General features: G+C 39.9%; 2 protein-coding genes and 1 non-coding gene across 5 annotated transcripts in view; 1 reads left to right on the top strand and 2 right to left on the bottom strand.

Moving 5' to 3' along the window:
• Positions 1–9454, top strand: part of DNAJC2 (DnaJ heat shock protein family (Hsp40) member C2) — a 31322-nt gene extending 21868 nt beyond the window's left edge. For 2 of the 3 annotated variants that reach the window (XM_028158530.2, XM_028158542.2), the window contains exons 11-17: positions 3250–3338; positions 3637–3706; positions 5182–5366; positions 6568–6668; positions 6790–6897; positions 8989–9146; positions 9361–9454. In XM_028158530.2, the coding sequence (XP_028014331.1) occupies positions 3250–3338; positions 3637–3706; positions 5182–5366; positions 6568–6668; positions 6790–6897; positions 8989–9146; positions 9361–9435 (786 nt within the window). In that variant the 3' untranslated portion in view covers positions 9436–9454. The remainder of the gene's footprint in view (positions 1–3249; positions 3339–3636; positions 3707–5181; positions 5367–6567; positions 6669–6789; positions 6898–8988; positions 9147–9360) is intronic. The other variant, XM_008149780.3, reaches the window with a different exon arrangement.
• PMPCB (peptidase, mitochondrial processing subunit beta) lies at positions 9448–23948 on the bottom strand. Its single transcript, XM_008149769.3, has 13 exons — positions 23839–23948; positions 22502–22642; positions 21714–21800; positions 20852–20981; positions 18379–18577; positions 17670–17749; positions 14278–14390; positions 13293–13436; positions 12029–12189; positions 10275–10360; positions 10108–10196; positions 9895–9970; positions 9448–9806 (listed from the first exon to the last, which is right to left on the bottom strand). Exons 1-13 carry the CDS (start codon positions 23935–23937, stop codon positions 9742–9744), a joined length of 1470 nt encoding a protein of 489 aa, XP_008147991.2. The 5' UTR covers positions 23938–23948; the 3' UTR covers positions 9448–9741.
• LOC114235040 (small nucleolar RNA SNORA18) lies at positions 23485–23615 on the bottom strand. The gene has a single exon (XR_003621224.1). It is a non-coding gene; the product is annotated as a small nucleolar RNA SNORA18 (small nucleolar RNA).
• Positions 23949–24576: the final 628 nt, after the last annotated feature.

Genomic DNA, 24576 nt, shown 5'->3' with positions numbered 1-24576 from the left:
GTTTGGTTTTGGCTGGTTGCTTCCTTAATGGTGTAAAGTTCTTAAATTAGAAAATGTTCTTTTAGAAGTTAAACTTTGGTGTTTTTAAGGATTTAAAAGCTTTTATTTTTATCTAAATAAAGGGATATCATTTGGGTGAATACTGATAGTTTGCATTCAAGTACAGTTTTCACTAATAAATATTGGTGAATAATACTAAAAGTTTTCAAGTGTAGTTTTGTCCAAGAGATGTTCTTACATCTTAAACTGGTAGAGTCAAAGACTAGTAATATTGTTCCTTATCAGAAAATATGAAGTATTTTCCTTAGATTTCACCTAGAAAATTATTTTGAGAAGGATGCAGTGTATCATAGTTATAAAGACCATTGGCTCAGGGCAAGCTGCTTGGGTTTTAAGTCATTCTCTACTTACTACTTGTGGCCTCAGGAGGTTGCTTCAAACCTTTTTGTTCCTCAATTTCCTCACCTATATAATAACTGAAAGGTTAGATGAGATAATTTACATATAGTGCTTGGTACATTTGGCATATGATGTGAAGTCAATACAAAAATTTAAAAGGCCAATCTATATATATAAAAGGCTAAGTGTCTGTCTGACTGGTAGCTGTGACACGCATTGACCACCAGGGGGCAGATGCTCAACGCAGGAGCTGCTGTGACACGCACCAGCCATTTAAAAATAAACAGCACCACAGACTTGGGGCCAATAAACCAACACTCGGCTTCCCCCCCCCCCCCCCAAGTGGGACACAGGCCCCGCCACCACCACCCCAGAGCGACACCCCACCAAATCGCAGCCAACACTGCCAAGACTCCATGGTGCAAATGCAGCCCACAGCCCAGCCCAAATGGTCACTGTGGGTACTGTGGGTGCCGGGTAATGATGTCACGTAGCAATGCCCAGCTTCCTCTCCCTAGCGACTAGCCTCCTTGGAGTTTCTTCAGCCCAGGAACCTGACTTGCTTTATAGCCAGGTGCAAACATTTTACAGTTTAACTAAATGTTTGTGAAGCATTTTCCCATGTCTCATCTCATTTGATCCTCACAGAAGTCCTGGAGTAGGTAGATAGACTCAACAGAATCCTATTTTCTTTGCATTACAAGACGCGAATAGCGATATTAAAATGTTTCTTCTAATTAATTTCCTTTCAATGTGCATGAATCCGTGCACTGGGACACTAGTTAGAAAATAAAAAGCTTGAATAGTTCTTAAAGATGATGTTTAAATGAGGTTAAAAGTTCTGACATTTGATAACTTCGTTTTATTGCTCCTTTCCAGCGTGAGTTCATTTATTTATTTATCAAATATCTGATGAGCATTTACTATGTGCCAAGCAGTTATAATTGATGTGAATATGATGAAACAGTCCTTGCCTTAAAGGAATCCACTGGTTTATGATGGAGAATGACACACAGCTATTTCTAACACTTTAAGCACTTTAAGATGAGTACGAGGATAAGAAGGTACCGAAAAGGTAGTCAGGGAAGGTTTTCTGGATCTAGTAGGATTTAGCCAGGTGAAACAGAGTATGTATGGGATTAGCAATTAGAGGTCTAGGAGCATTAAGAGAATGCAGAGTTCCAGAGGAGTGGGTTTAATGAGCCAGAGGCCGCTCAAGAGGTGAGGAGGAGCCAAGTCTCGAAGGACATTATATGTCTTTTTAGTGTAAATCTGATCCTGAGTTGGTTTTGGTCAGGATGCTGAGAGAAGACTAGAGTTAGAGAAACCAATTAGGAGTCTTCTGCCATAATCCAAGTGAGAGAGTATTGTGGCATGAACTAAGGTGAAGATGATAGGAATAGAAAAAGGTAGATGAAATGAACCAACATTTAGGAGGCAGAATAAGCTGTTGCCTATTGGGTATCAATTATGTGTTGGAGATAGTAGAGGAGTGAAGGTTAATATATGTCCTGGTTTCTTGCATGGAATACTGGATGGGTGATGGTATACTTCAATAAAATAGAAAACAAAGGAGGAGGAAAAAGCTAGGGGGAATGATGATTTTAGTTTCGGGCATGTTGGGCGCAGACACTCAAATGAAAATAGGTGCTAGTGTGTATAAGTCTGGAGTTCAAGAATGGAATCATCCAGTCCAGCTGGTATGGTTCAGTGGATTGAGCATTGTCCCATGCACCAAGAGGTCACCGATTCGATTCCTGGTCATGGCACATACCTGGATTGCGGGCTCAATCCCCAGTAGGGGGTGTGCAGGAGGTAGCTGATTGACTCTATCATGTTTCTATCTCCCTCTCCCTTCCTCTCTCTCTAAAAAAAAATAAAAACATCTCAGTGGTGCTCTGGCTGGTTTGGCTCAGTGGCTTGAGTGTCGGCCTGCGGACTGAAGGGTCCCAGGGTTCAATTCTGGTCAAGGGCACATGCCCGGGTTGCAGGCTCAATCCCCAGTAGGGGGCGTGCAGGAGGCAGCTAGTCAATGATTCTCTCTCATCATTGATGTTTGTATCTGTCTCTCCCCTCTCCCTTCCTCTCTGAAATCAATAAAAATGTTTTTAAAAAAACTCAGTGGTACTAGAAACCTTGTGATTAGATGAGATCACCCAGGGAGAGGGGAGAGTGAGGAGGGTGAAACCCTGGCAGACACCAGTAGTAAAGGTACTGTTAGAGGAAGAAGAGCCTGAGAAAGTGACTCAGACAGGTAGGAAGAAAATTAGTGCTTTTAGAAGCCTAGGGAAGTATCAGCAGTAAGACCCATTGGAACTTTAGTGAAAGCCAAGCTGCCTTGCTTAAGGAAGCAAAGAAAAGTGAGGAATGGGAGGCATAAGTGTCAACAGTATTGGAAGTACTTTCCAATTGTACATCATGATGTTTTATTCTAACCATAATTTTTCTAATACCTCCTATTCCTTAACACTTTATCTTTTTCTTTAATTTCAGTAAATTTAAAATTTCCATGAAATTTTCCAGTTCAGCACACACTAGATTTTAATTTGAGTCATCATACAGAATTTGATTAAGTGATTCTCAGAGAACTCATTCTGATTTTTATAACATCCAAAAGTCTTCTGCACCATCACCATTTTTGTTTTGCTCTCCTACTCAAAAGGGAATGCCTTTTTATTGCTAGCAGTCAGGGAGAGCCCTGGGAATACCCTCAAATATGGTTGTTATGGTCAGAAGGCCATATGTTCATCTCAAGAACCTCTTGAGAACATCATGCTTTGTAATTATGTTTATGAATGTATTTTGCAGTGTCACTAGATATGATGAAAATGTTTATGTTTGTGCTTTTAGACCTGGAATCACTTTTCTGACAATGAGGCAGAGCGTGTTAAAATGATGGAAGAAGTGGAAAAACTTTGTGATCGCCTTGAATTAGCAAGGTATAACTACAGAACTAACATTGAAGTCTTCAGCCCTGGTCATGTAGCTCGGTTTGGAGCATGCTGCCGATATGCCAGTGTTGCGGGTTTGATGCCCTGTCAGGGCACATAAAAGAATCAATTGATGAATATGTAAATAAGTGGAACGACAAATCAGTGTTTCTCTCTCTCTCTCTCTCTCTCTTTTTCTCTCTCTTCCTTCCTCTCTCTAAAATCAACAAATAAAAATTAAAATAAAAAATCTATTGAAATCGTTTCCTGGGCTTAGGATAAAGTTTCATCCTTTTCCCGCCCTTAGTTTACAGTGCTTGAATGAAACACTCACATCATCTACAAAAGAAGTAGGAAAGGCTGCTCTGGAAAAACAGGTAATGGAGGAAAACATCACTTCTATTTGTATTTAACATTTAATTCTGCTTATAGTGTTGCTTTCACCTCAGTATTTCCTCACCTAATGTAAGTTACTATGAGGGCAAGAGAGCATTTCTCTTTGGGTCCCCCACTCTGCTTTGTTGATAGGAAGTGGTATTGTTGATTTAAATTTTATTCAGTGATATGGTTATATAACGTTTGATTTGTGGTATCCTAGCACATTAATCATAGGTTTTTGTTTTGTTTTTTAATCATTCTCAGAAAAAAAATAATTGTTTTGCCTATTCCTTGAGCATTTTTGTAGGATAATAATATTTAGAACCAAAAGATACATTTGTTCTGTCTAGTCTCTACACCTTTTAGTTTACCGATGAGGAAACAGGCCCAGGAATTAAATTCAATGCAACAAGCATTAGTACCTGCTATATTATTGCACTACACCCACATGATTCATAGAAATGCCTAATGCTATTGCTGCACAAAGGAGTTCAGGAACAATTATGCTGAAGAGAAAAGGCTTAAGGACCAAAAGATGGAGGGCCCACAGTAAATGCTGTAGGTTAGACAGCAAGTGCCAACCCCAGGGCAGAGTGGTCAGGGAAGGTTTAGTGAAGGGTTTGAGCCAGCCTAAAAGGAAAGGCTGTGAAAATGAAGATCAGAGTAACAGCATGAACTATAAAATACGGGTAGCTGTAGAAAGTTAGGGGGAGATGAAGTTGGTTAAGAAAAGTAGTGCTAAATTAAGTATGTTTTTAATGTCATTATTAGTTTCCATTACTGCAGATCTTTGAGTAGGAAAGGGTTAACATTGCACTATTAATCTGGCATTGGTGGGCAGGATGTATTAGGTAAGTGCAAGTGACTGTAAGAATGGAAGGGCTTGGACTGGGAGAGTGATGATGGGAATCATTGGGATTTTGGTGATTGGTTCTGAGGGATTGAGGTAAGGAAATGAGTCCAAGATGACTCCAAGATAGCATCCACAGAAGCAACAAGGGTCAAGAAAAGGTTTTCCTTTTTTTACTTGTGCATGTTGGAGGAAAGATTTTATGTAACAATGTAAAGGGTAGAACTTCAAGTTAAAGCAGAGACCACTTTGCTATGCTGTTACCTTTTTGTTGAAAAATAATTGAAAGTATCTGCTGAAAGAGTGGGTATGAGCTTATTAAACAGAGGTTTGAAATGGCCTTGTGTGGGTGAATAACCCAGTGACTGTAGACTTAAGTAGTGTTGAAGGCACATAGAAATCACATGATAGAAATACAGGGTAGGTCAGGCAGAGGGTGGTTCTTGGTTCCTTAAGCAGAGCTTTGCAGCCGGAAGCCAGAGTGAAAAGCTGATGCCAGTTTTGGGGTTGGCCTGGGTCATTGTCAGGATAATACTGAGAGTTGAAAACCACAAACCCCAGCCAGAAAGGGAGTGTAGAGTAGCAAGATGCATTAAGTTCTTGACTTACCTATTATATTTGTAGATAGAAGAAATAAATGAGCAAATTAGAAAAGAGAAAGAGGAAGCTGAGGCTCGTATGCGACAAGCATCTAAGAATGCAGAGAAGTCAGCTGGTGGAGGTGGAAATGGCAGTAAAAACTGGTCAGAAGATGATCTGCAATTACTAATTAAAGCTGTGAACCTCTTCCCTGCTGGAACAAATTCAAGGTACTGATTTTAATTAAATTTCTCTTCAACCCAGAGCTTGGGGATAATCTAGACAAAGCATCCAAGTAACAGCATTGGTTATAGCAGGAACTTCCAGAGATATGCTTGTCTAGACAGACTGCCCTGTTCTAAATTCTGTGCCAGAGGGAAGTGTGAAAAGCAGAGTGCATTTTGAACCTCCTAGTCTTTTTTTTTTTAAATTGATTTCAGAGAGGAATGGAGAGGGAGAGATAGAAACATCACTGATGAATCATTGATCAGCTGCCTCCTGCATGCCCCACACTGAGGATGGAGCCCACAACCCGGGCATGTGCCCTGATAGGGAATCTAACCATGACCTCCTGGTTCATAGGTTGACGCTCAACCACTGAGCCACGTTGGCCGGGCCGAACCTAATAGTCTTATCAACTTACACCAATACACACACATATACATACAGCAGTATGTTTCATCAATTTTTCAGAAATTAAAAATCATAAGAAAAACCTTGACTGTTTTGTTGGCTTATTCCATCATGGCTTATATTAGGGACTAGAGTGTGTATTCATAGTCTTAATTCATTGTTGCTTCTGACTTCAAACCCGAGCTTATTGCAGTTCTGAGTTTAGAACTCAAAGAAGCCTTAGAGATCCAGATTCCCTCATGCTTTACATCAGGAAACTAAAGCTGTTTTCAGAATTATTTATCTCCTTAAGTGTGTGTCCAAATGGTGGGATACACCAAAGTATGGTTTTTATTTCCATTGATTTGTACACAGAATCTGTAAGGTTTTATACAGACTTGAAATCAAGATTATATGACAGTTGATTTAAACATATGAAAAGCAAAAACTATAGTCCAGGCAACAGTGATGACTAGACCACCAATTTAGAGCCAATTCTGTAGATACTATAGCTAACCCTTCTGCATTAAAAATGTTAGTCATGCCCGGCCGGCATGGCTCAAGCGTCGACTTATGAACCAGGAGGTCACGGTTCGATTCCCGGTCAGGGCACATGCCTGGGTTGTGGCTTGGTCCCCAGTGTGGGGCAAGCAGGAGGCAGCCGATCAATGATTCTCTCTCTTCATTGGTGTTTCTATCTCTCTCTCCCTCTCCCTTCCTCTCTGAAATCAATAAAATATATATATATTTTTAAAATGTTAGTCATTCTGGTTTTTGTTTTGGTGTTTTTTGCCTTAATTACCCTATTGATTGTTCTAGATGGGAAGTTATTGCTAATTACATGAACATACATTCTTCTTCTGGAATCAAGAGAACCGCCAAAGATGTTATCAGCAAAGCAAAAAGTCTTCAAAAACTTGGTGAGTTAATTTTGCTAAATCAGTTTCTTTGTTACCTTGATTATTTTAAAATAATCTATGCAATTTAATGAAAGATTAAATGAGATGATCTGAAATATATTTAAATTTTTTCATTCCTCAGACCCTCATCAAAAAGATGACATAAACAAAAAGGCTTTTGATAAATTTAAAAAAGAACATGGAGTAGTGCCTCAAGCAGACAATGCAACACCTTCAGAACGATTTGAAGGTAATTAAATTTTTTCTATAAGTAGAAGATGCTAGCCATATATCCACACTGTGTTAGAATATACAAGACCTAAGGTCTGTGTTCAGAATGATTGGGAGATAAAATGGTTAGACTGAAAGATGTAAAGCAAACATTTTCAGGACAGTGATAGACTTACTTAACACCACTGAGAATCACAGTTCCTCCATTTCATATGCCGTTAGGGGAGAGGCTGTGTTTGTTTTCCTCACCAATTTTACAAATCAGTGCTAAAGGATATTGGGACAATTGAAACTTGAGGTCTATAAACTAGATAATAGTATTTTATCAAGGTCAATTTCCTGACTGAAAAATCCTATATAATAAAAGGCTAATATGCAAATTATCCCCTCAACTGGGAGTTCAACCAGGAGCTCTTCCAGGGGGCGGCCCCTCCCCTGATCAGTCCCCACCAAGATCAAGGGTGGGGCCAGCCTGCCAAACGCCCACAATCCCCCTTCCCCCACCAGCCGGCCTGATTGGTCCCAATAGGGGCAGGCTGGCCAGACCCCACCCGTGCATGAATTCATGCACCAGGCCTCTAGTACACTATAAATGTGTAAGAAAATGTCCTTGTCTTTAAGGAAAAATGTATGGAAGTACTTAGGAATAAAGGGGAAGCATGTCTGCAATTTACATGGTTCAGAACCAATGTGTTTATAAAGAGGAAGAGGAAGCAAGTATGGTAAAATGTTCCTATGTGGGGAGTTTGGATAGGATACATCAGGATTCTTTATACTCTTCTGAAATTATTTCAAAATGAAAAGTTACAAAATGTTAGGGTGCTGAGAAGATTGTGTTGGGTATTCTAGCCAATTTTATTGCTCTGGACCAATTTACAGTGTTTAACTGTAAATCATGACCCAGCCTCCCCAAGCCTCCTTCATAAGTGGGTCATGAATAGAAAATGTCATAGAGCATTATAACTATTTTATAAGTGAGTATTATTTATGAAACTTTTGTTCATGTATATATGTGTGTTTTGGGATGTGCCATTATTGAGTTGCTGACCAAGTTTGAAAAAGTTCTCTTTCAGTTCACACATTTGTGAACCACCAGTCCTTTCTCCCTTAAACAGACTAATCTTGGATATGCTTTCCAGATCATAGTTCCAAATGTGTTTTGGGATTAACTAACAGCCTTGACTTTTTTTTTTTTTTAAATATATTTTATTGATTTTTTACAGAGAGGAAGGGAAAGGGATAGAGAGTTAGAAACATCGATGTGAGAGAAACATCGATTCAGCTGCCTCCTGCACACTCCCCACTGGGGATGTGCCCGCAACCAAGGTACATGCCCTTGACGGGAATTGAACCTGGGACCCTTCAGTCTGCAGGCTGACGCTCTATCCACTGAGCCAATCTGGTTAGGGCAACAGCTTTGACTTTTACATGTTAATCTGTCCCTGGCCTTTAACAATCCCACTTTTCCTGTATTCTTAAGATTGGTTTGGTTTATTATCCCAAAATTTCAGTTTGAAAATATTAAGAACTTATGTTCTGTAGAGTATTGTCCCAATAAGCCAAGGTTGCAGGTACAATCCCAGTCAGGGCACATATAAGAATCAACCAATGGCCCAGCTGGTGTGGCTCAGTGGTTGAGTGTCAACCCATGCACCAAGAGGTCGCAGGTTCCATTCCTGGTCAGAGCACATGCCTGGGTTGTGGGCTCAATCTCCAGTAGGGGGCAGGAGGCAGCTAACCATGTTTCTCTCTCATTGATGTTTCTATCTCTCTCCCTTCCTCTCTCTCTAAAAATCAATAAAAATATATATTTTTAAGAGAATGCATAAATAAGTGGAACAACAAATCTTTCCCTTTCTCCAAAATCAATAAAAATATAAATTTTTAAAAGAGCCTTTGAGATATTTTTTTGGCATGTGAGCTATTTCAAGTTTTTCTCCCTCTCATTAATATTTAGAGATGTGTCTTATGTCTAAAAATTTGTTTAAAATTACACATCACAGATTTGAATGGGCACTTACCAAGATACCTGTGCACCAGAAGACTCACTGGAAAGGTGTTCCAAGCATTTTTCTAAAACTGGGGTTTTCAAATAAAAATTTTTCTTAAGCAGGTCCATGCACAGATTTCACCCCTTGGACAACAGAAGAACAGAAACTTTTGGAACAAGCCTTGAAAACATACCCAGTAAATACACCTGAAAGATGGGAAAAAATAGCAGAAGCAGTGCCTGGCAGGACAAAGAAGGACTGCATGAAACGATATAAGGTTGTAGATGTTTTGAGTTTATAGATGTTTGCTTACTTCAATACCACAGTAGTCATGGGCCATCTTAGAAACTTTAAGAGCTCTGGGAGTTAGTAAAATCAACCTTTAAGTAGTATCTTTAATCATAGATTTATCCAATTTGAATGTTTTACATATTTATACCAAACACTAGAAATGCCTGCCAATTCTAAATAACACCTTTCTCCTTTCCTAGGAACTTGTCGAGATGGTAAAAGCAAAGAAAGCTGCTCAAGAGCAAGTACTAAATGCAAGTAGAGCCAAGAAATGACTTAAGACAATCTTTGTTGTGTGTGCATTTTTATAATAAAACTGAAAATACTTTACAAATTTTCATTCTTGTAATTATACTTATGGAGATAATTTGAAAGTGTGCTGTTCCAACATAATTTCTCAAGAGATCTACCATTCACTGTGGTAGCATTATCCGTTGAAAGTTTGATGCAGTATTTCATTCAAATTTCCAAGTACATATGTTCATTTTTATGTTTTCCTTTGGGGACTGATAGCTTAAAACTTGCCAGTCTCTATTAATTTTATAAATATATATGTTCAAAATATTTTGCTTAGGAGCATTTTAATTGCGAAGCCAGCACATGTTACTGCGAATCCTGTTAAAATCTGGTAGTTGCTCAATGGGACCTAAGGATGAAAAGAAAAGAAAGTTAAAACTGACTAAAATGAAAGTACTTAGCCAGCTTTCTACATAGGAGAAAAGTGACCAGCTTACCAACAGCAGCAATAGCTGGACTCTTGTCATAAATATATTTGGAACATACTTCTCGAATTGTCTCAGCATTCACAGCCTAAAATAGAGAAGATACTAGCATTCAGAGCTTTTTACAGTAAAAACAAATTCGATACCTGGAATGATACATATTTTTAGCTTTTGTAATAATATTTTTACACAAGAGCCAATAGTAAGTATGTAAGAACTACTCACATCTACTCTTGCTTCAAGCTCAGGGATGGGAATTCTTCTATTATAGCACAACATCTGCCTACCAATATCTTCACAAATTGGAGTAGAACCTGTTTAAAGAGAAAAAAAGCTAAGCATTGGGCTATAGATCAATCATATGAAAATAGAATTTACATCTTTATTCTTACCATCGAGTTGCAACAACATGTTTGTTTTCAGAAGGTTTTTGGCTCGTGCAACTTCACTTTCAGTGACACTCGTACAGAGTCGTATCCTAAAAACCAATTGGAAAAATCAAAATGTCAAGTAGCTGGAGTATATGTTTTATAGTAATGATCTAAAGAAAGACATACTATATCCTATGTATTATACCACAACTTGATTTCAACTTATAAAAAACTTGAAATTACTAATGATCCCAATAGCTAAGCAAAAGCTAATCTATTACTGATTATTTTCCTGGTATTGTTAATTTCTGAAAATGATATGGCTAGCAAACAAAAGATCAATAAAATATAAAAATAGGCTAGCCCAGCTGGTATGGCTCAGTGGTTGAACATCAACCTATGAACCTGGAGGTCACGTTTGGATTCCCGGTCAGGGCACATGCCCAGGTTGTGGATTTGGTCATCAATGTGGGGCATGCAGGAGGCAGCCAATCACTGATGTTTCTATCTCTTTCTCCCTCTCCCTTCCTCTCTGAAATCAATAAAAATATATTTTTAAATAGCCTAACCATATTTTGAGAAATGCTATAACCATTTTGAGACTTCACAAATCCCCATCTGCTAGGCTCTGATATGCAAGAGCAGTGGTCAGCAAATTCATTAGTCAACAGAGCCAAATATCAACAGTACAACGATTGAAATTTCTTTTGAGAGCCAAATTTTTTAAACTTAAACTTCTTCTAGCACCACTTCTTCAAAATAGACTCTCCCAGGCTGTGGTATTTTGTGGAAGAGCCACACTCAAGGGGTCAAAGAGCCGCATGTGGCTTGCGAGCCGCAGTTTGCCGACCACGGTGCTAGAGGATAGTTTGGTAGGCAACTAGTTTCTCAAAAGAATCCAATTGAATTTAACTTAAACCTGATCCTTAATAATTATACCCCAGTCAACTAGATTTAGAGAGATGTAAGCCATTTAAGAATGGTGGAGAAAAGGAAATGGTGGAGGAAATTTTCCAAGAAGCTGTGGGTCTTTCTGCTTCTGTCTCATGGTCCTAGTTTTGACTACAAAACACTACATTTTTCTTTTAGCAATGGCAACTTCAGATTCATTTTCATAAAACTGCCTTTCCAAGCTAGATAACTTTTAGAGATATTTTCCAAACTTCTAGTTGGTATTTATTTAAACACAAGAGGCCCGGTGCATGAATTTGTACACCAGGGGGGCCCCTTGGCCTGGCCTGCAGGATCAAGCTGAAACCGGCTCTCCAACATCCCCCAAGTGGTCCCAAGTTGCAAGAGGGCACAGGCCAGGCCGAGGGACCCCACAGGTGCATAATTGGGGCCAGGTAGGGACCGCGGGAGGGCTCCAGGGCATGTTCAGCCCGTCTCGCTCAGTCCCAGTCTGCTGGACCCCAGCAGCAAGCTAACCTACTGGTTGGAGCGTCTGCCCCCTAGTGGTCCATGCATGTCATAGTGAGTGGTTGAGCAGCTTTAGCATATCATTAGCATGTTACACTTTGCATATTAGGTTTTATTATATAGGATTTTAAACTTCTAGGATCTCCTTTCTAAAGTATTCTTAAAGAATTTTCTATAGTTGAAGTCAGTGCAGCTTCACATGAGACTTAGAGGAAACATCTGTGATCTTTAAAAACATGGCTGCTGCTAGTCTCGTTCTTTTGATTACATATTTATAACATCAGTAGAAAATAATCAACATGAACAGTGTATAGAGGAAATTAGGTGTGAATTCTGGGCAAGATTTATTTTCTTACCATTCTTTTTGAACAACATGTAACATGTCTGCAACAGTGGCTGGTTCACAAACCATATAGATTCCCCATAATCCAGTATCTGTGTAGCAAGTATTGAAAGACTGGAAGCTATGGCAGAGGTTGCCATGACAGGTTAGCTGGGCCAGCTTACTAGATAAGTTCTGTAAGGAAAATAAAACTGTCCAAGAGAACTATAGATATACATACATGTCCAATTTACCAGAAAGAATAAGGAGATATGAGATAAATCATGAATGACCTAAGAGCCTGAGTTTCTCAGTTTTATCTATCAACATCTGTCCAATAATTTAAAATTCAATGAGACAAAGAATTATACTTATCTCAACAGCCCAATGCACCCCCAGAAAAACTCATAATGTAAAAAACAATGTATCTCTATAATTAACATAGTTACACTCCTAAAATAATACCTTGTTATCAACCCAATCTGTAGTGCTCTTGGCTATGTATGCTTAAAGATTTTAAATTATAGGGCATGTGAAACCTAAGAAATAAAATGTATTTTGTTGAAATCTTCGAGTACAAATTTACACTTTGTATTTTGATATAATCTCAGACTTACAGGAAAGTTATAAAAACAGTGAAAAGAATTCCCTTTATTCAAATTACCTAACAATTCTTATATTACCATGCTTGCTTTATATTACTATCCAGTCACTGAAAGTCCTAGAATGCAAACTATCATTCTTTTTAACATATTTTTTCAGCTATTTGAGAATACTTTGCAGATGTGATGCTTTTTACTCTTAAATACTTTTTAGTGTGCACTTAAGAAAAACAAGGAAATTAAAATTAACTTCACAACAACTACTAAAAATTAGGATGTAACTTTGACTGTTAACAAATTCTATCCTTAATCAAATCTTGCCAATTATCCCACTAATAAACTTTATGGCAAAAGGAAAAAAAAATTTTTTTCTGGCTCAGAATTTTAAAAGTCAAAATTCTTAGTACAGAGTTCTATCTTGCGATTATTATGAAAAAACTTGGTTTCTGTTTTTATTTTTGTTAATCTTCACCCGAGGATATTTTTTTCCATTGATTTTTAGATAGAGTGAAAGGGACAGGGAGAGACAAAAGAGAAACATCGATTGGTTGCCTTCCACACATGCCCAGATGGGCTGGGGATGGAGCTGTGCCCTTAAGGTATGTGTCCTTGATCAGAATCGAACCTGAGACCCTTTGTGGGCTGAAACCACTGAGAAAACTGTCTAGGGCTGAAAAAAAATTTTAAATCACTTACCATTCCTCCTCCGAAAGAGCGATCCCAGTTGCCAATTAGTGTGTTTGCAACCATGAGACAGATTGTATCCGGATGTGCCCAACCAACAGCTTCAACCGCTATTGCAAGATGTGCTAAAGGCATCTTGTCATCTCTGACTCGAATCTAGTTAAGATAAAGAAAACAAAACACTACATAACATGCTTAACAAGAAAGAAACAAATTCACCATGCCCATTAATTGCAAAGTTAAAATGCTCACCATGACTTATTTTGGTTTAAACTATTAAGCCTCATTACATTGTACAATCTAATCTAGAAGAATTTCATGAGTTAGGGACTTTCATCAAAAGGTCTTCAATTGAAATACTAGACATAGCCACCAGATGGTTACTGGTAAAAAAGGATTGCATTATTTTACTGATAGAAACCAATCTTTTGTGTTTGTTGATCTGAATTTTTAAATCGGAATTTAAGCTTATTTTTGTACTGCCAATGCTATGTTCTATTTAACTGCCAACATCAGGCCTCCTTCCAGACACTACTTTGAGTATGATTCCTAATGTGGCAGACTAAGCCTCTACTAAGGCTTAAAACTAGAGCTGACAAGTGGCAGATTTCCTGCAAGTTCTGGCTCTACTGGGCAGAAGAAAGAACTTAACCAAGAGTAAACCTAATGTGAAAGTCAAAATTTGGGGTGTTTTTAAAATAAAAGTTTACTTTTATACCTTACAATATATAAATGGGCATAGTGCCAAAGAAAAGCACAAAAAGACTAAATTTGCTGCCCTTAAAACCTTGCTTCCTTAGGAGAAGTAGGTGGTTAAATAATATGAAATTGGAATGAATATAAGCAAATGAGTCCATCCTCTTCCCTTTTTCGGTTTAAGCTTTTGGTTTCTTCCATTTTACTCCTTTTGGAAACATGCACATTTTGTATACTCATTCATAAATACAACACAAGAAACTCAAAAGGGTTAACTACTAGCTTAGGAGGTTTGCCCTACCTCACTTCCTGTGAATTTGCAGGGAGGCAGAGCTGGTATTTCTCCTTTGTGTGTGGACAAAGAGTCACCAAAATGAAACTTTGCTAACTCAAGCAGTTCATCATGGCAAACTCCTAATTAAAGGAAAATATTTTACATATATAATAGCAGTACAATCAAAGCAGAGAACTAAATACTTCAGTTTACAATAACGAAGGTGATGTAATGTGATATAGGTTACACGTAACTATTTGCATTCACTAAACCATTTAAGAGTAAGCTCATACAGCACACCTTTTCCCCTGGTGTTACAGAGTTTTGGTTGCACAGCTTTGTCATTCTGTAGAGCAATCAACAGTTATTAACATACCAGTGGATTCACAGGAAAAGATAAGGCAACTTGAAAATACCATATTCCATATTAAATCATGTTATATTAAGTCACTGAAAGTGCTAGAATGCAAACTAGAAAAAAAAAAGTAACATTTAAAGTTTTTTAAGTGAAAAAGTGAGCTCTAACACTTAAAGAAAGCTGGATATACAGATATGCTTTTCTCTGAGCTCTGCTATCAAATTTAGGAACAAAATAATTTCATCTAAATTTCCAAATAAATCCCTAGCTATGCAAATACTTATTACTTGCTATCCAAAACTTAAGAAATACTTAGATGCTATATCCCTTACTATCCAAACTCGAGACCCAAACAGATTCAATCTTAGTGAAGGATTTTTAAACAAAAATATAAACTTACAGAACAAATTTAGGCATGTATAAATGGTTTAAAAAATATTGCCACAAAATCTCTTTAAATAAAACATTCTAGCCCAGCTGGTATGGCTCGTGGTTGGTTGAGCGTCAACCTATGAATCATGAGATCACAGTTCAATTCCCATTCAGGGCACATGCCCGCGTTGCCAGTTCAATTCCATAGAAGAGGGCGTGCCAGAGACAGCCGATCAATGATTCTTTCTCTAATGTTTCTATCTCTCTCCCTTTCTCTTTAAAATCAATAAATATATATTTTAAAAATAAATAAAACATTCTATTAGAATATAAAAGCACAACTTACACCCATATTTTCCAAACAAATCTGTGGTACGAAACAAGACAGGGCAGGGCAAGCTTGTACATTTTCAGAATCCCTATATAGGAGAGCCACCTTAGATATCAATCCAGAGGGTGACAAAACAAGGGAAATCTTTGTGGTACAAGAATGACAGGCAGAGAGTGAAAAAACATGAACATGCACATAGTTCTCAGCACCTGATGACAACTGCTTCTACTGTTCTATCACCTTGACCTGTAGCCCCCCTGGCTGGGCGTTCCAGACTCAGCTGCTCCAATACCAACTCTACTTACTACTACCTCTATCCAAAAGGCAGGAGAGCAAATAATTTTTTTTAATGAAGCTAAGTCTTACCTATTTCATTGAATTCAAGATGCCAATGTTTATAAGGCACATCATTGTTTATGTATCAATAAGAAAAAAGGCTAATTGATCTAGGACAAACCATTACTATAAGATATCCTAACTTCAGTAATGTTAAAATGAACTCATGAACTACAATAAAACCCATTGTGTCCATATGCTACAACAACAGCAGAGACATTCCAGACAGCTTGGATGTTGACGTCCCACCTAACCAACAGTCCTTCAGTTCCCAAGAGAATTTTGGAGTGCACTGCTTGCCATACACAGATAACATAATTTAGCTGAGAGCCACAATGAAGAATATGTTTGAGATATTTAACCCTCCTTTTCATCTTCTCCATTATTTCTAAGTAATTAGCTCATAAGTCTATCCAGAACAACTAGAATTTTAATTTACTATCATTTCCAATGGAAGAAAAATTAACACAAAAGTATCTATACTTTATCTATCTTCACTTTGCCCTAAAGAGAAAGAGAAAAAAGAAGAAAAAAAATTGGAAACCAATAAAATGTACTGTTTGCCTGAATTCAGAGTGCCACGAAATCTAACAGAATCTAATGTGAATTTTCTTATCATTCACCGGCTTTAAACATGTCCCCAAAGAAGCCTTGTCCTAATGTCAGCCACGTGGATTGCATGTTTGGATTCCCATTAAACATTCTCATGGTTCCCTATGTACTTCCCCTTCTCAGTAATATTAGATTAATGGAAGAATGAACAAATGAAAGAATTAAAGAACATAACATACCCATTCCATGCCTGACCAACAATGAAGCTGGTTCTCAAAAAGTAATTTAAAATCTTGAAAGATTCCCTAACTGCAGGGCACTGCCTTCCAAGTGTCATTGTCTCCCAGTTCACTCGTGCCCTCTCTTGCAAGTAAATTCCTTCATGTATGTACACTTACGTAGTAGAGAGTCCATACATTTTCTATTAAAAAACTCTACTATAAAGTAGAGGGGCAAGTCTGGTTCCCCTTACCCCTCTGTAAATACTCTTAGGACATCGCCCAACGGAATCAAACTGATAAGCACATTACTCTGTTTAAAAGTACAGTAAACACTTGATTTAACAGACTTCAGATTTAACAGACAAAATTTCCGGTCCGTATGTCCTATGTGAAAAATTAACACCCTGTTGATTTTAAAATACTTTTAACCAAAATTTGCTTAAAATTAAATTAACAGGTTACTTTTTTATTAATTCACTGTTATTTTAAACAAATTTTAGCAAAGAATCCATTATATTGGAAAAAACATTGTAGTAATTTCACTGACAGATATAAATATTACATACCTACTATAGTCTACATCATGGGTGGGAAACCTTTTTCTGCCAAGGACCATTTGGATATATATAACATCATTCTGGGGCCATACAAAATTATCAACTTAAAAATTAGCCTGCTATATTTGGTCAAACATTTAGTTAACTCATCCCTTGGCAGGGCCAGACCAAATGATTTAGTGGGCCTAATACTGCCTGCGGGATATTCCCCACCTCTGATCTACATATTTAAATCCAAGTGTCAACTGCTCGTAAACAATGTTCAGCAAATGATTAGTACAGGATCACACCGCACAGCACATGGTAATTGGTTCTGTTTCTGCAGCAGTTTTAACATGTGCCAGCCAATGTTCCAAAGTGTGCTAAGCCACACCCCAGACGTGTGCATCTGTTTACTCAAGGTGACTGCTGAATGTGCGCATGTACTAGACCTATTCAGTATAAATTTAAAATTACAGTAATACATATAGAAAACTTTTCTGTGAAACTAAACTTTTCATACTTAATTTTAATTACACAAATGTGTCTACTTAAGTAAAAACAGGTAAACTAATTTGTCAATTTTTTAACATATGCATGTAGAAAACCTACTTTATTATATATAATGGACTTTCGGCTTTAATAGACACTCCCTTGCCCAAATTAGCCATTATATTGTAGTTTTACTGTAATAGATATTTAAATCAACTAACCTCCAGCAGCAGCAAGTACTATCCTTGGTCCCTTATAATGTGTAGTTATATAATCCACTAAGTCCTTACGATTTATAGATCTGTGAAGTGGAGTAAGAAAAGTAATTAAACGGAAATTAAAATGCACAGAACTTCACATAAAATACCTGAAATTAAATCAGACCTTAAAGGAAATCTAAGTTAAACACAGTTAGAAAGCCTGGCTGGTGTGGCTCAGTGGTTGAGTGTCAGCCTATGAACCAGGAAGTCATTGTTCTATTCCCAATCAGGGCAAATGCCAGGGTTGGGGCCTCCATCCCCAGTGGGGAGAAGGAGGGGGTGCAGGAGGCAGCTGATCAATGACTCTCATCACTGATGTTTCTATCTTCTCCCTCTCCCTTCCTTTCTCTGAAATCAATAAAAAATACATAATCCGAAAAAATATATTGGCATCAAATATCAAAAAATTCAAACTTTTGTATATGAAGAAAGAAGCCAGATGTGGTACCATCACTTGTTTTTTCCAGAAGTAGATAGGAGCCCAGACACTGGGGAGTTAGGTGTGGCTAAAGTATAGCTAACTACAATTTCATTCAGATTATCATGGGTTGGGGGTTGGGCGGGGGAGAGGAATTACTTTTTGAAACATATTTTTTGAATATTTATGAATGTTAATTTTCACAACTCATAAGTTTTTCTCAAAAAAAAAAAATCTGCGAATTATACTTACTTGATATTTTCAGTTGGTCCCAAAATTGTCCGTCCAAGTGCAGTATTTTGATAAGCTGTGGCATGAAGATAATCGAAAACTACTTCCTGTAAGTTGGTTTCAACTTCCTGCATCTCTCTAAGGATTACTCCTCGTTCACGTTCAATCTCTGCTTCTCCCAATGTGCTATTTTGTATTATATCAGCAAGAATTTCTACAGCTAATAGAAAATAAAGCATAGGAAATACTAAGAATCTTAATATTCACTATTAAAATCTAGTTAACTAGCACCAAAAACCATGATACTGACCATCACTCAATATTGACTAAATAATTAAACTTAGAAGAAACACATTTTTCTATACATTCAATAGATCTAAAAGGACAATATTAAAAAAAAATTTTAATATATTTTTATTGACTTCAGAGAGGAAGGGAGAGGAAGAGAGAGACAGAAACATCAATAGAGAGAATCATTGATCGGTTACCTCCAACCCCCAGGAGGGACCAAGCCCCCAACCCAGGCATGTGCCCTGACTAGGAATTGAACCTCAACTTCCTGGTTAATAGGTCAAAGCTCAACCACTGAGCCACTGCGGCCAGGCTTAACATTTTTTAAATGTAAGTCTGCCAGAGGACCCACACACTTAATGACTACCTACAACCACTTCAAAACTGTCATGGACGCCCTAGCTGGTTTGGCTCAGTGGATAGAGCATCGGCCTGTGAACCAAAGGGTCCCGGGTTCGATTCCAGTGAAGGGCATGTACCTTGGTTGTGGGCTCCTCCCAGGTCCAGGCTCTGGTCTGGGGTGTGCAGGAGGCAACCAATCAATGTGTTTCTCTCATATCAATGTTTCTCTCTGTTTTTCCCTCTCTCCCACTCTCTCTAAAAAAACCAAAAAGATCAATGGTGAGGATTAACAAAAAAAAAAAAAAAAAAAATCATGGTCCTAGCTGGTTTGGCTCAGTGGATGGAGAGTCAGCCTGCAGACTGAGGGGTCCCAGGTTCGATTCATCAAGGGCACATGCCCAGGTTGCAGGCTCAATCCCCAGTGTGGGGCGTGCAAGAGGCAGCCAATCAATGATTCTCTCTCATCATTGATGTTTCTATCTCTCTCCCTCTCCCTTCCTCTCTGAAATCAATAAAAATACTTTTTTTTTAAAAAAAGTCATGGACACCTGCATATGTGTAAATTGTATGAAAGTTACAAAACAGAAAATTAGCCATATTAGAACATCTAAGAATGGGTGAACTGTTTTGTTTTTGTTTTTAGTTAAAATAAAATAACTAAAAAATAAATTAATGGAAAGGAAGGTCAAAAAGAAGCGCACTCTAGGAGAAGGCTCTAGAATGTTAGAATGTGCAAATGCAATAAAGAAGTAACCAAGTTTTGCCCTGGCCAGGTGGCACGGTTGAAGTGTCACTCAGTGCACCAAAAGGCTGCAGGTTCAATTCCCAGACAGAGCACATATCTAGGTTGTGGGTTTGATCCCCAGTTGGGGCACATATGGGAGGCAACAGATCAATGTTTCTCTTTCTCTCCCTCTCTCTAAAAATCAAAAACATATCCTCAGGTGAGGATTAAAAAAAAAAAAAGCAAGCAAGTTTTGTTCAAAAAACAAAGCCCAGCAGTCAGTAAATATAAAACGTGTTCAGGTTTATAGAAATAAAAAATTCAGATAACAGTATAAAGTGAGGGAGGAAAAAACAGTCGGCATAAATAAATAAATTCAAACAATTAAAAATGTTTACACAGATATGGCTCTGGAGGAAGTATTTTTAAATCAAGCATTAAGGCCTAGTTTACACAAGTCTTGCAGCCTATAAACCAGTGATGGCAAACCTATGACACGCGTGTCAGCACTGACACGCGTAGCCATTTCTGATGACACGCGGCCGCTAAGGCAGCCGCATGCTGAGGATGAAACATTTGCTGCTCCTGAGGATGAAACATTTGCGAAATAATGTTTTTTCCTCAAAGTGACACACTACCCGAGTTATGCTCAGTTTTCTGGCGAAGTTTGACACACCAAGCTCAAAAGGTTGCCCATCACTGCTATAAACATACATATGTATTTTTTTGTTAATCCTTACCCAAGGATATTTTTCCATTGATTTTTTTTAGAGAGAGTGGTAGGGAGGGGGAGACAGAGAGAGAAACATCAATGTAAGAAATATCAAACATCAACTGGTTGCCTTCCGCACAAGCCCTAACCAGGGCTGGGGATCGAGCCTGCAATCAAGGTACACGCCCTTGACCAGAACTGAACCTGGGACCCTTCAGTCAGCAGGTTGACTCTCTATCCACTGAGCCAAACCAGCTAGGGTGCCTATAAATATTTTCTATCATTTGTCATATTGGGAGAAAAAACAAATTTTTCTTTTTACACTTCTGGGGGTTACCCTTTCACAACAGGCAGAATAAAAACAGTACTAAATTTTCTTAATACTTATGAAAATTACATATCTGCAGTATAAATAACAACAATACCTCTTGGCAAGTCTTTAGAAAATGCTTTGGCATAATATACAGTCTGCTCTCTGGAAGTATAGGCATTGAGATGAGCGCCCATGTTTTCAATTTCAAGTTCCAGATCTAACTGGGATCTCTTTTTGGTGCCCTGAAATAAAAGAGGGGGGGGGTGGTTATGATACCTGCCTTTATCCCCCATCTGTTCTAAATACTTTAGACAATGAGTACGAGGACATAAGTCTGTCAGTTTCAGGCAAGGAGCAAATTTGGTTTCTAAGGCTTCAGAAATCATGGTATATTTTCAGATAACCCTTACATCCCAAGAGAAAATTCTGTTTCAATATTACAGAGCAATTATAAGTAATTACTTCCGATAATTATTCTGGAAAAAAGAAAAGATTTTAAAAATAAAATATGCCATACTGTTGAAGTTTTTCATGCCTTAGAATGAAATTTTGTGCTCTCTTAAAACAATGCATTCTTATAAAATACTAGAGGCCCAGTGCACGAAATTCGTGCACTGGGCGGGGGAATCCATCAACCCGGCCTGCACGTCTCACAGTCTGGGATCCCTCAGGGGATACTGATGGCTTAGGCCTGCTGGGAGTGGGCCTAAGCAGTCAGTCAGACATCCTTAGCGCTGCTGCAGAGGCGGGAGAGGCTCCCACCACCACTGCTGCATTTGCCAGGTGTGAGCCCGGCTCAGGGCTTCTGGCTGAGCAGCTCTCCCCCTGTGCAAGTGTACTGACCACCAGGGGGCAGCTCCTGTGTTGAGCATCTTCCCTGCTGCTGGTCAGTGCGTGTCATAGTGACCCGTCGTTCCACCGTTCATTTGATTTGCATATTAGCCTTTTATTATACAGGATGTCAGATAACTTGCCTTGAAAGCCATATGCTCCAGAAAGTGAGCTGTTCCATTATTCTTCTCATTTTCATATCGACTTCCAGCATCAATCCAGAGTCCAACCTTAATGTAACCAAGGCACAATTAAGTAAAGCACCATTTCCTTTCTTTGGGGAAAATGGCAGTGGGAACCAGGGAGAAGGCACCTTCCTTTGTCTGACAAATGCTTTCTAGTCTTAACACTAAAGTTTTCCTGACTTGAGTGGATTGATAGTATATTGCTATGAACTATGCGATTTAAAAATTTTGGTCATCCATACTCTGCTGGATGCTTCACTGAGGACCCAGATTCTTAGTCCAACTTGTACTATAGCCATTAACAACTATAACATAAAGAATATCAGGTATTGTCAAATATAAGTTCAAATCCTGGTTCTGGAATGTATTAGCTGTGTGACCTCGGACAAAACCACTCAAGGTCTCTGAACTCGTTCCCCTGCTGTAAAAAGGATGACGATGCCTAAATACAAAGAACTGTTTTAAAGATCAAATAAGAAAATACAGTATGTAAAAGCAGCTGGCACAGAGCAGCCCAGCAAATATAACGTTCATTACTATCAACATTACTAACAGCAAATAATACAATAACAGGCTACAAAAGCCAGCTGTAGACGCTTAAACTGGGGGCACATGCACCCAGGATGGCAGTCTCCCCGGAGCAAAGACTCATAAGCCACATGCCGGCCACCGTTTTCCAAGCGCCAGCCCACCAAGCAGCTCAGGTTAAAACCAGCCATCGGCTCCCCTCCCGAGGAGCCACTTACTGTGCACGTGGACAGCCCCGAGTCCTCGGAGGCCACCCGGAGGCCGTTCTCCAAGTGGGTCACTCGTGTTTCGGGAACATTCAGAACCACCTGTGCAGCCGCCTGGGTGCTTCTCAATCTGCTTCCTCCAAAAGGCGAAGGCTGTGGCGGGGGAGGAACCAAAACACGCCATCATTCCGATAGTCCATGTCGACTGGAACCCTGAATCTGTCTCAGACAGGCTCTCTCCGTGCAGTGCGCTCCCCTCCTCGGCTTCTGTTCGGGGGGGCCACCCCTGGGCTCTTCTGCCACCAGCCCTCTCCCAAAGCCAGAGCAGCCAGGGGGGCCGTTACCACCAGGCAGGAGGGGAAGCCGAGGAAGGGGGAGGACAATGTGAAAGGACGTCTACACGACACCCACCTGGGCAGAACCATCTCCCCTCGCCATTCCCCCGTCCGCAATCACTGGTCTGAGTGACCAACGTGCACTCTTTTTTTTTTTTTTTAAGTATAGAGGGCTTTTATTATTTGTAACATAGGCACAATTATTTAAAGTTAACAAACCCTTATTTATTTAAGGAATTTCACATGTTCTTAGTTCTTCCACTGCCTTAGTTCCTCCTGAGTTTGAGTCTTAATCACCTTACTCCCTTTTTTGCTCAATCCTGATGTCATTCCGGTGTGTCCACAATTCCTTTTAGTTGAGCTTCTTTGATCTACACTTGAATATGGACACGCTTCAAACACTCCGCACCTATAATCGTTGGGAACTAATTTCCTCAAGCAATTTACTTTAGGGCCATGGTTAGGGTCTGAGCAGATGGATCTGCCTGTGTTTTGTTTTTGTTTTTTTTTTTTCATTTCAGACACCCGCTAAACATGAGTAAGTGCAAATCTTCACTCCTAAGCTATCGCTCCCTAGAACAGTACAGATCTTCAGGATATAAAAAAAGCACCTAAGATGAAAGAAATCAGAAAGATGATTAAGTCTGTTGCAGTTTTAGCAGCTGTCCTGTAACTCCTTCCCCCAGATCTAACAAACAGTTCTGTGGACAAAGGCAGCACCGCACTTATTCTATGAGGCGTCTCCAACGATGTGCGTCTGCAGGAAAAGACCCATCGGGACAGACCGCAACCAACGTGCACGCTCTGTGGTGCCTCCCGAGGACCGGGGCGGAGGGCCCATACCCAGGGTCATCCCACCAGTCACCGCAGGCCTCGCGCAGCGGTGACCACGGCCAGCCGCCCCGGCGGGAGTGCGGCGCCGACGCCGCGGCCGGGAAGGGCGCCTGCGACGCGGGGTCCGCCGGAGAGGCCCGCCCGCCCGGGGCGGCACCCCGATGGAGGAAGACAGCTCACCCGTCCGGCAGCGCCTCCGGCCAGGAACCTCCGGGCGAAACGCCAAAGCTGCGGCCGCGCCGCGGGTAAGACCACCGCTCGGGCCGCCGCGGCCGCCATCTCTGCTGGGCGCTGGGTGGAGGAAGTGCTTCCGAGGTCGCGACGGGGGCGGGGTGAGGGGGCAGGGCCCAGAGGAGAGCGAGGGCACCACCTTGTGGCCACGCTGGGAAGGACACTGCTCGAAGTCTACCTGGGCCTGGTGCCGAGCGGTCTCGGTCTACTCCAAACAACACGCGATAGGGAGTCTGTGGAAGCCCTGCGTCATCAGGTACCCCAGTCGCCTAAGCCGTAGGCCCTGAGGGGTGCAAGGCACAGATGTGGAGGAGGGGACGGCAGCCTGGTGCGCCCTGGCCCGTGTGCCCCAGTTGGTTGAACATCATCTTATGCCCTTTCAAGGTCCCCGGTTGGATTCCCGGGTCTGGGCACATGCCCTGGTTGTGGGCTCCATCCCAGGTAGGGGGCATGTATGAGGCAGCTAATCTATGTTTCGTTCTCATATTGATGTTTCTCTATCTCCCTCTCCCTTCCTCTCTCCATAAAAAATCAGTAACGATATATACATGTTTTTTAAAGGTAACCTGGTGCCCAGCCGTGTGACTCAGTGGTTGAGCATCACCATGAACCAAGAGGTCACTGGTTGGATTCTGGTCAGGGCACATGCCTGGTTTCTGGTTCCATCCCCGATGGGGGGCATGCAGA

The sequence above is a fragment of the Eptesicus fuscus genome, chromosome 14 (assembly GCF_027574615.1).
Source record: "Eptesicus fuscus isolate TK198812 chromosome 14, DD_ASM_mEF_20220401, whole genome shotgun sequence".
Classification (NCBI taxonomy): domain Eukaryota; kingdom Metazoa; phylum Chordata; class Mammalia; order Chiroptera; family Vespertilionidae; genus Eptesicus; species Eptesicus fuscus.
This window is presented reverse-complemented; position numbering and strand designations above follow the sequence as displayed.

What these genes read in the sequence shown, in the direction of transcription:
- PMPCB (XM_008149769.3), bottom strand. Translation starts at nt 23,937, where the DNA reads ATGGCGGCCGCGGCGGCCCGAGCGGTGGTCTTACCCGCGGCGCGGCCG. An exon ending in CCGGAGGCGCTGCCGGACGG is followed by an intron (nt 22,643 to 23,838) that starts GTGAGCTGTCTT and finishes CCCCCGCCACAG; the next exon opens with CCTTCGCCTTTTGGAGGAAG. An exon ending in TGGAGCATATGGCTTTCAAG is followed by an intron (nt 20,982 to 21,713) that starts GCAAGTTATCTG and finishes CTTTTATTTCAG; the next exon opens with GGCACCAAAAAGAGATCCCA.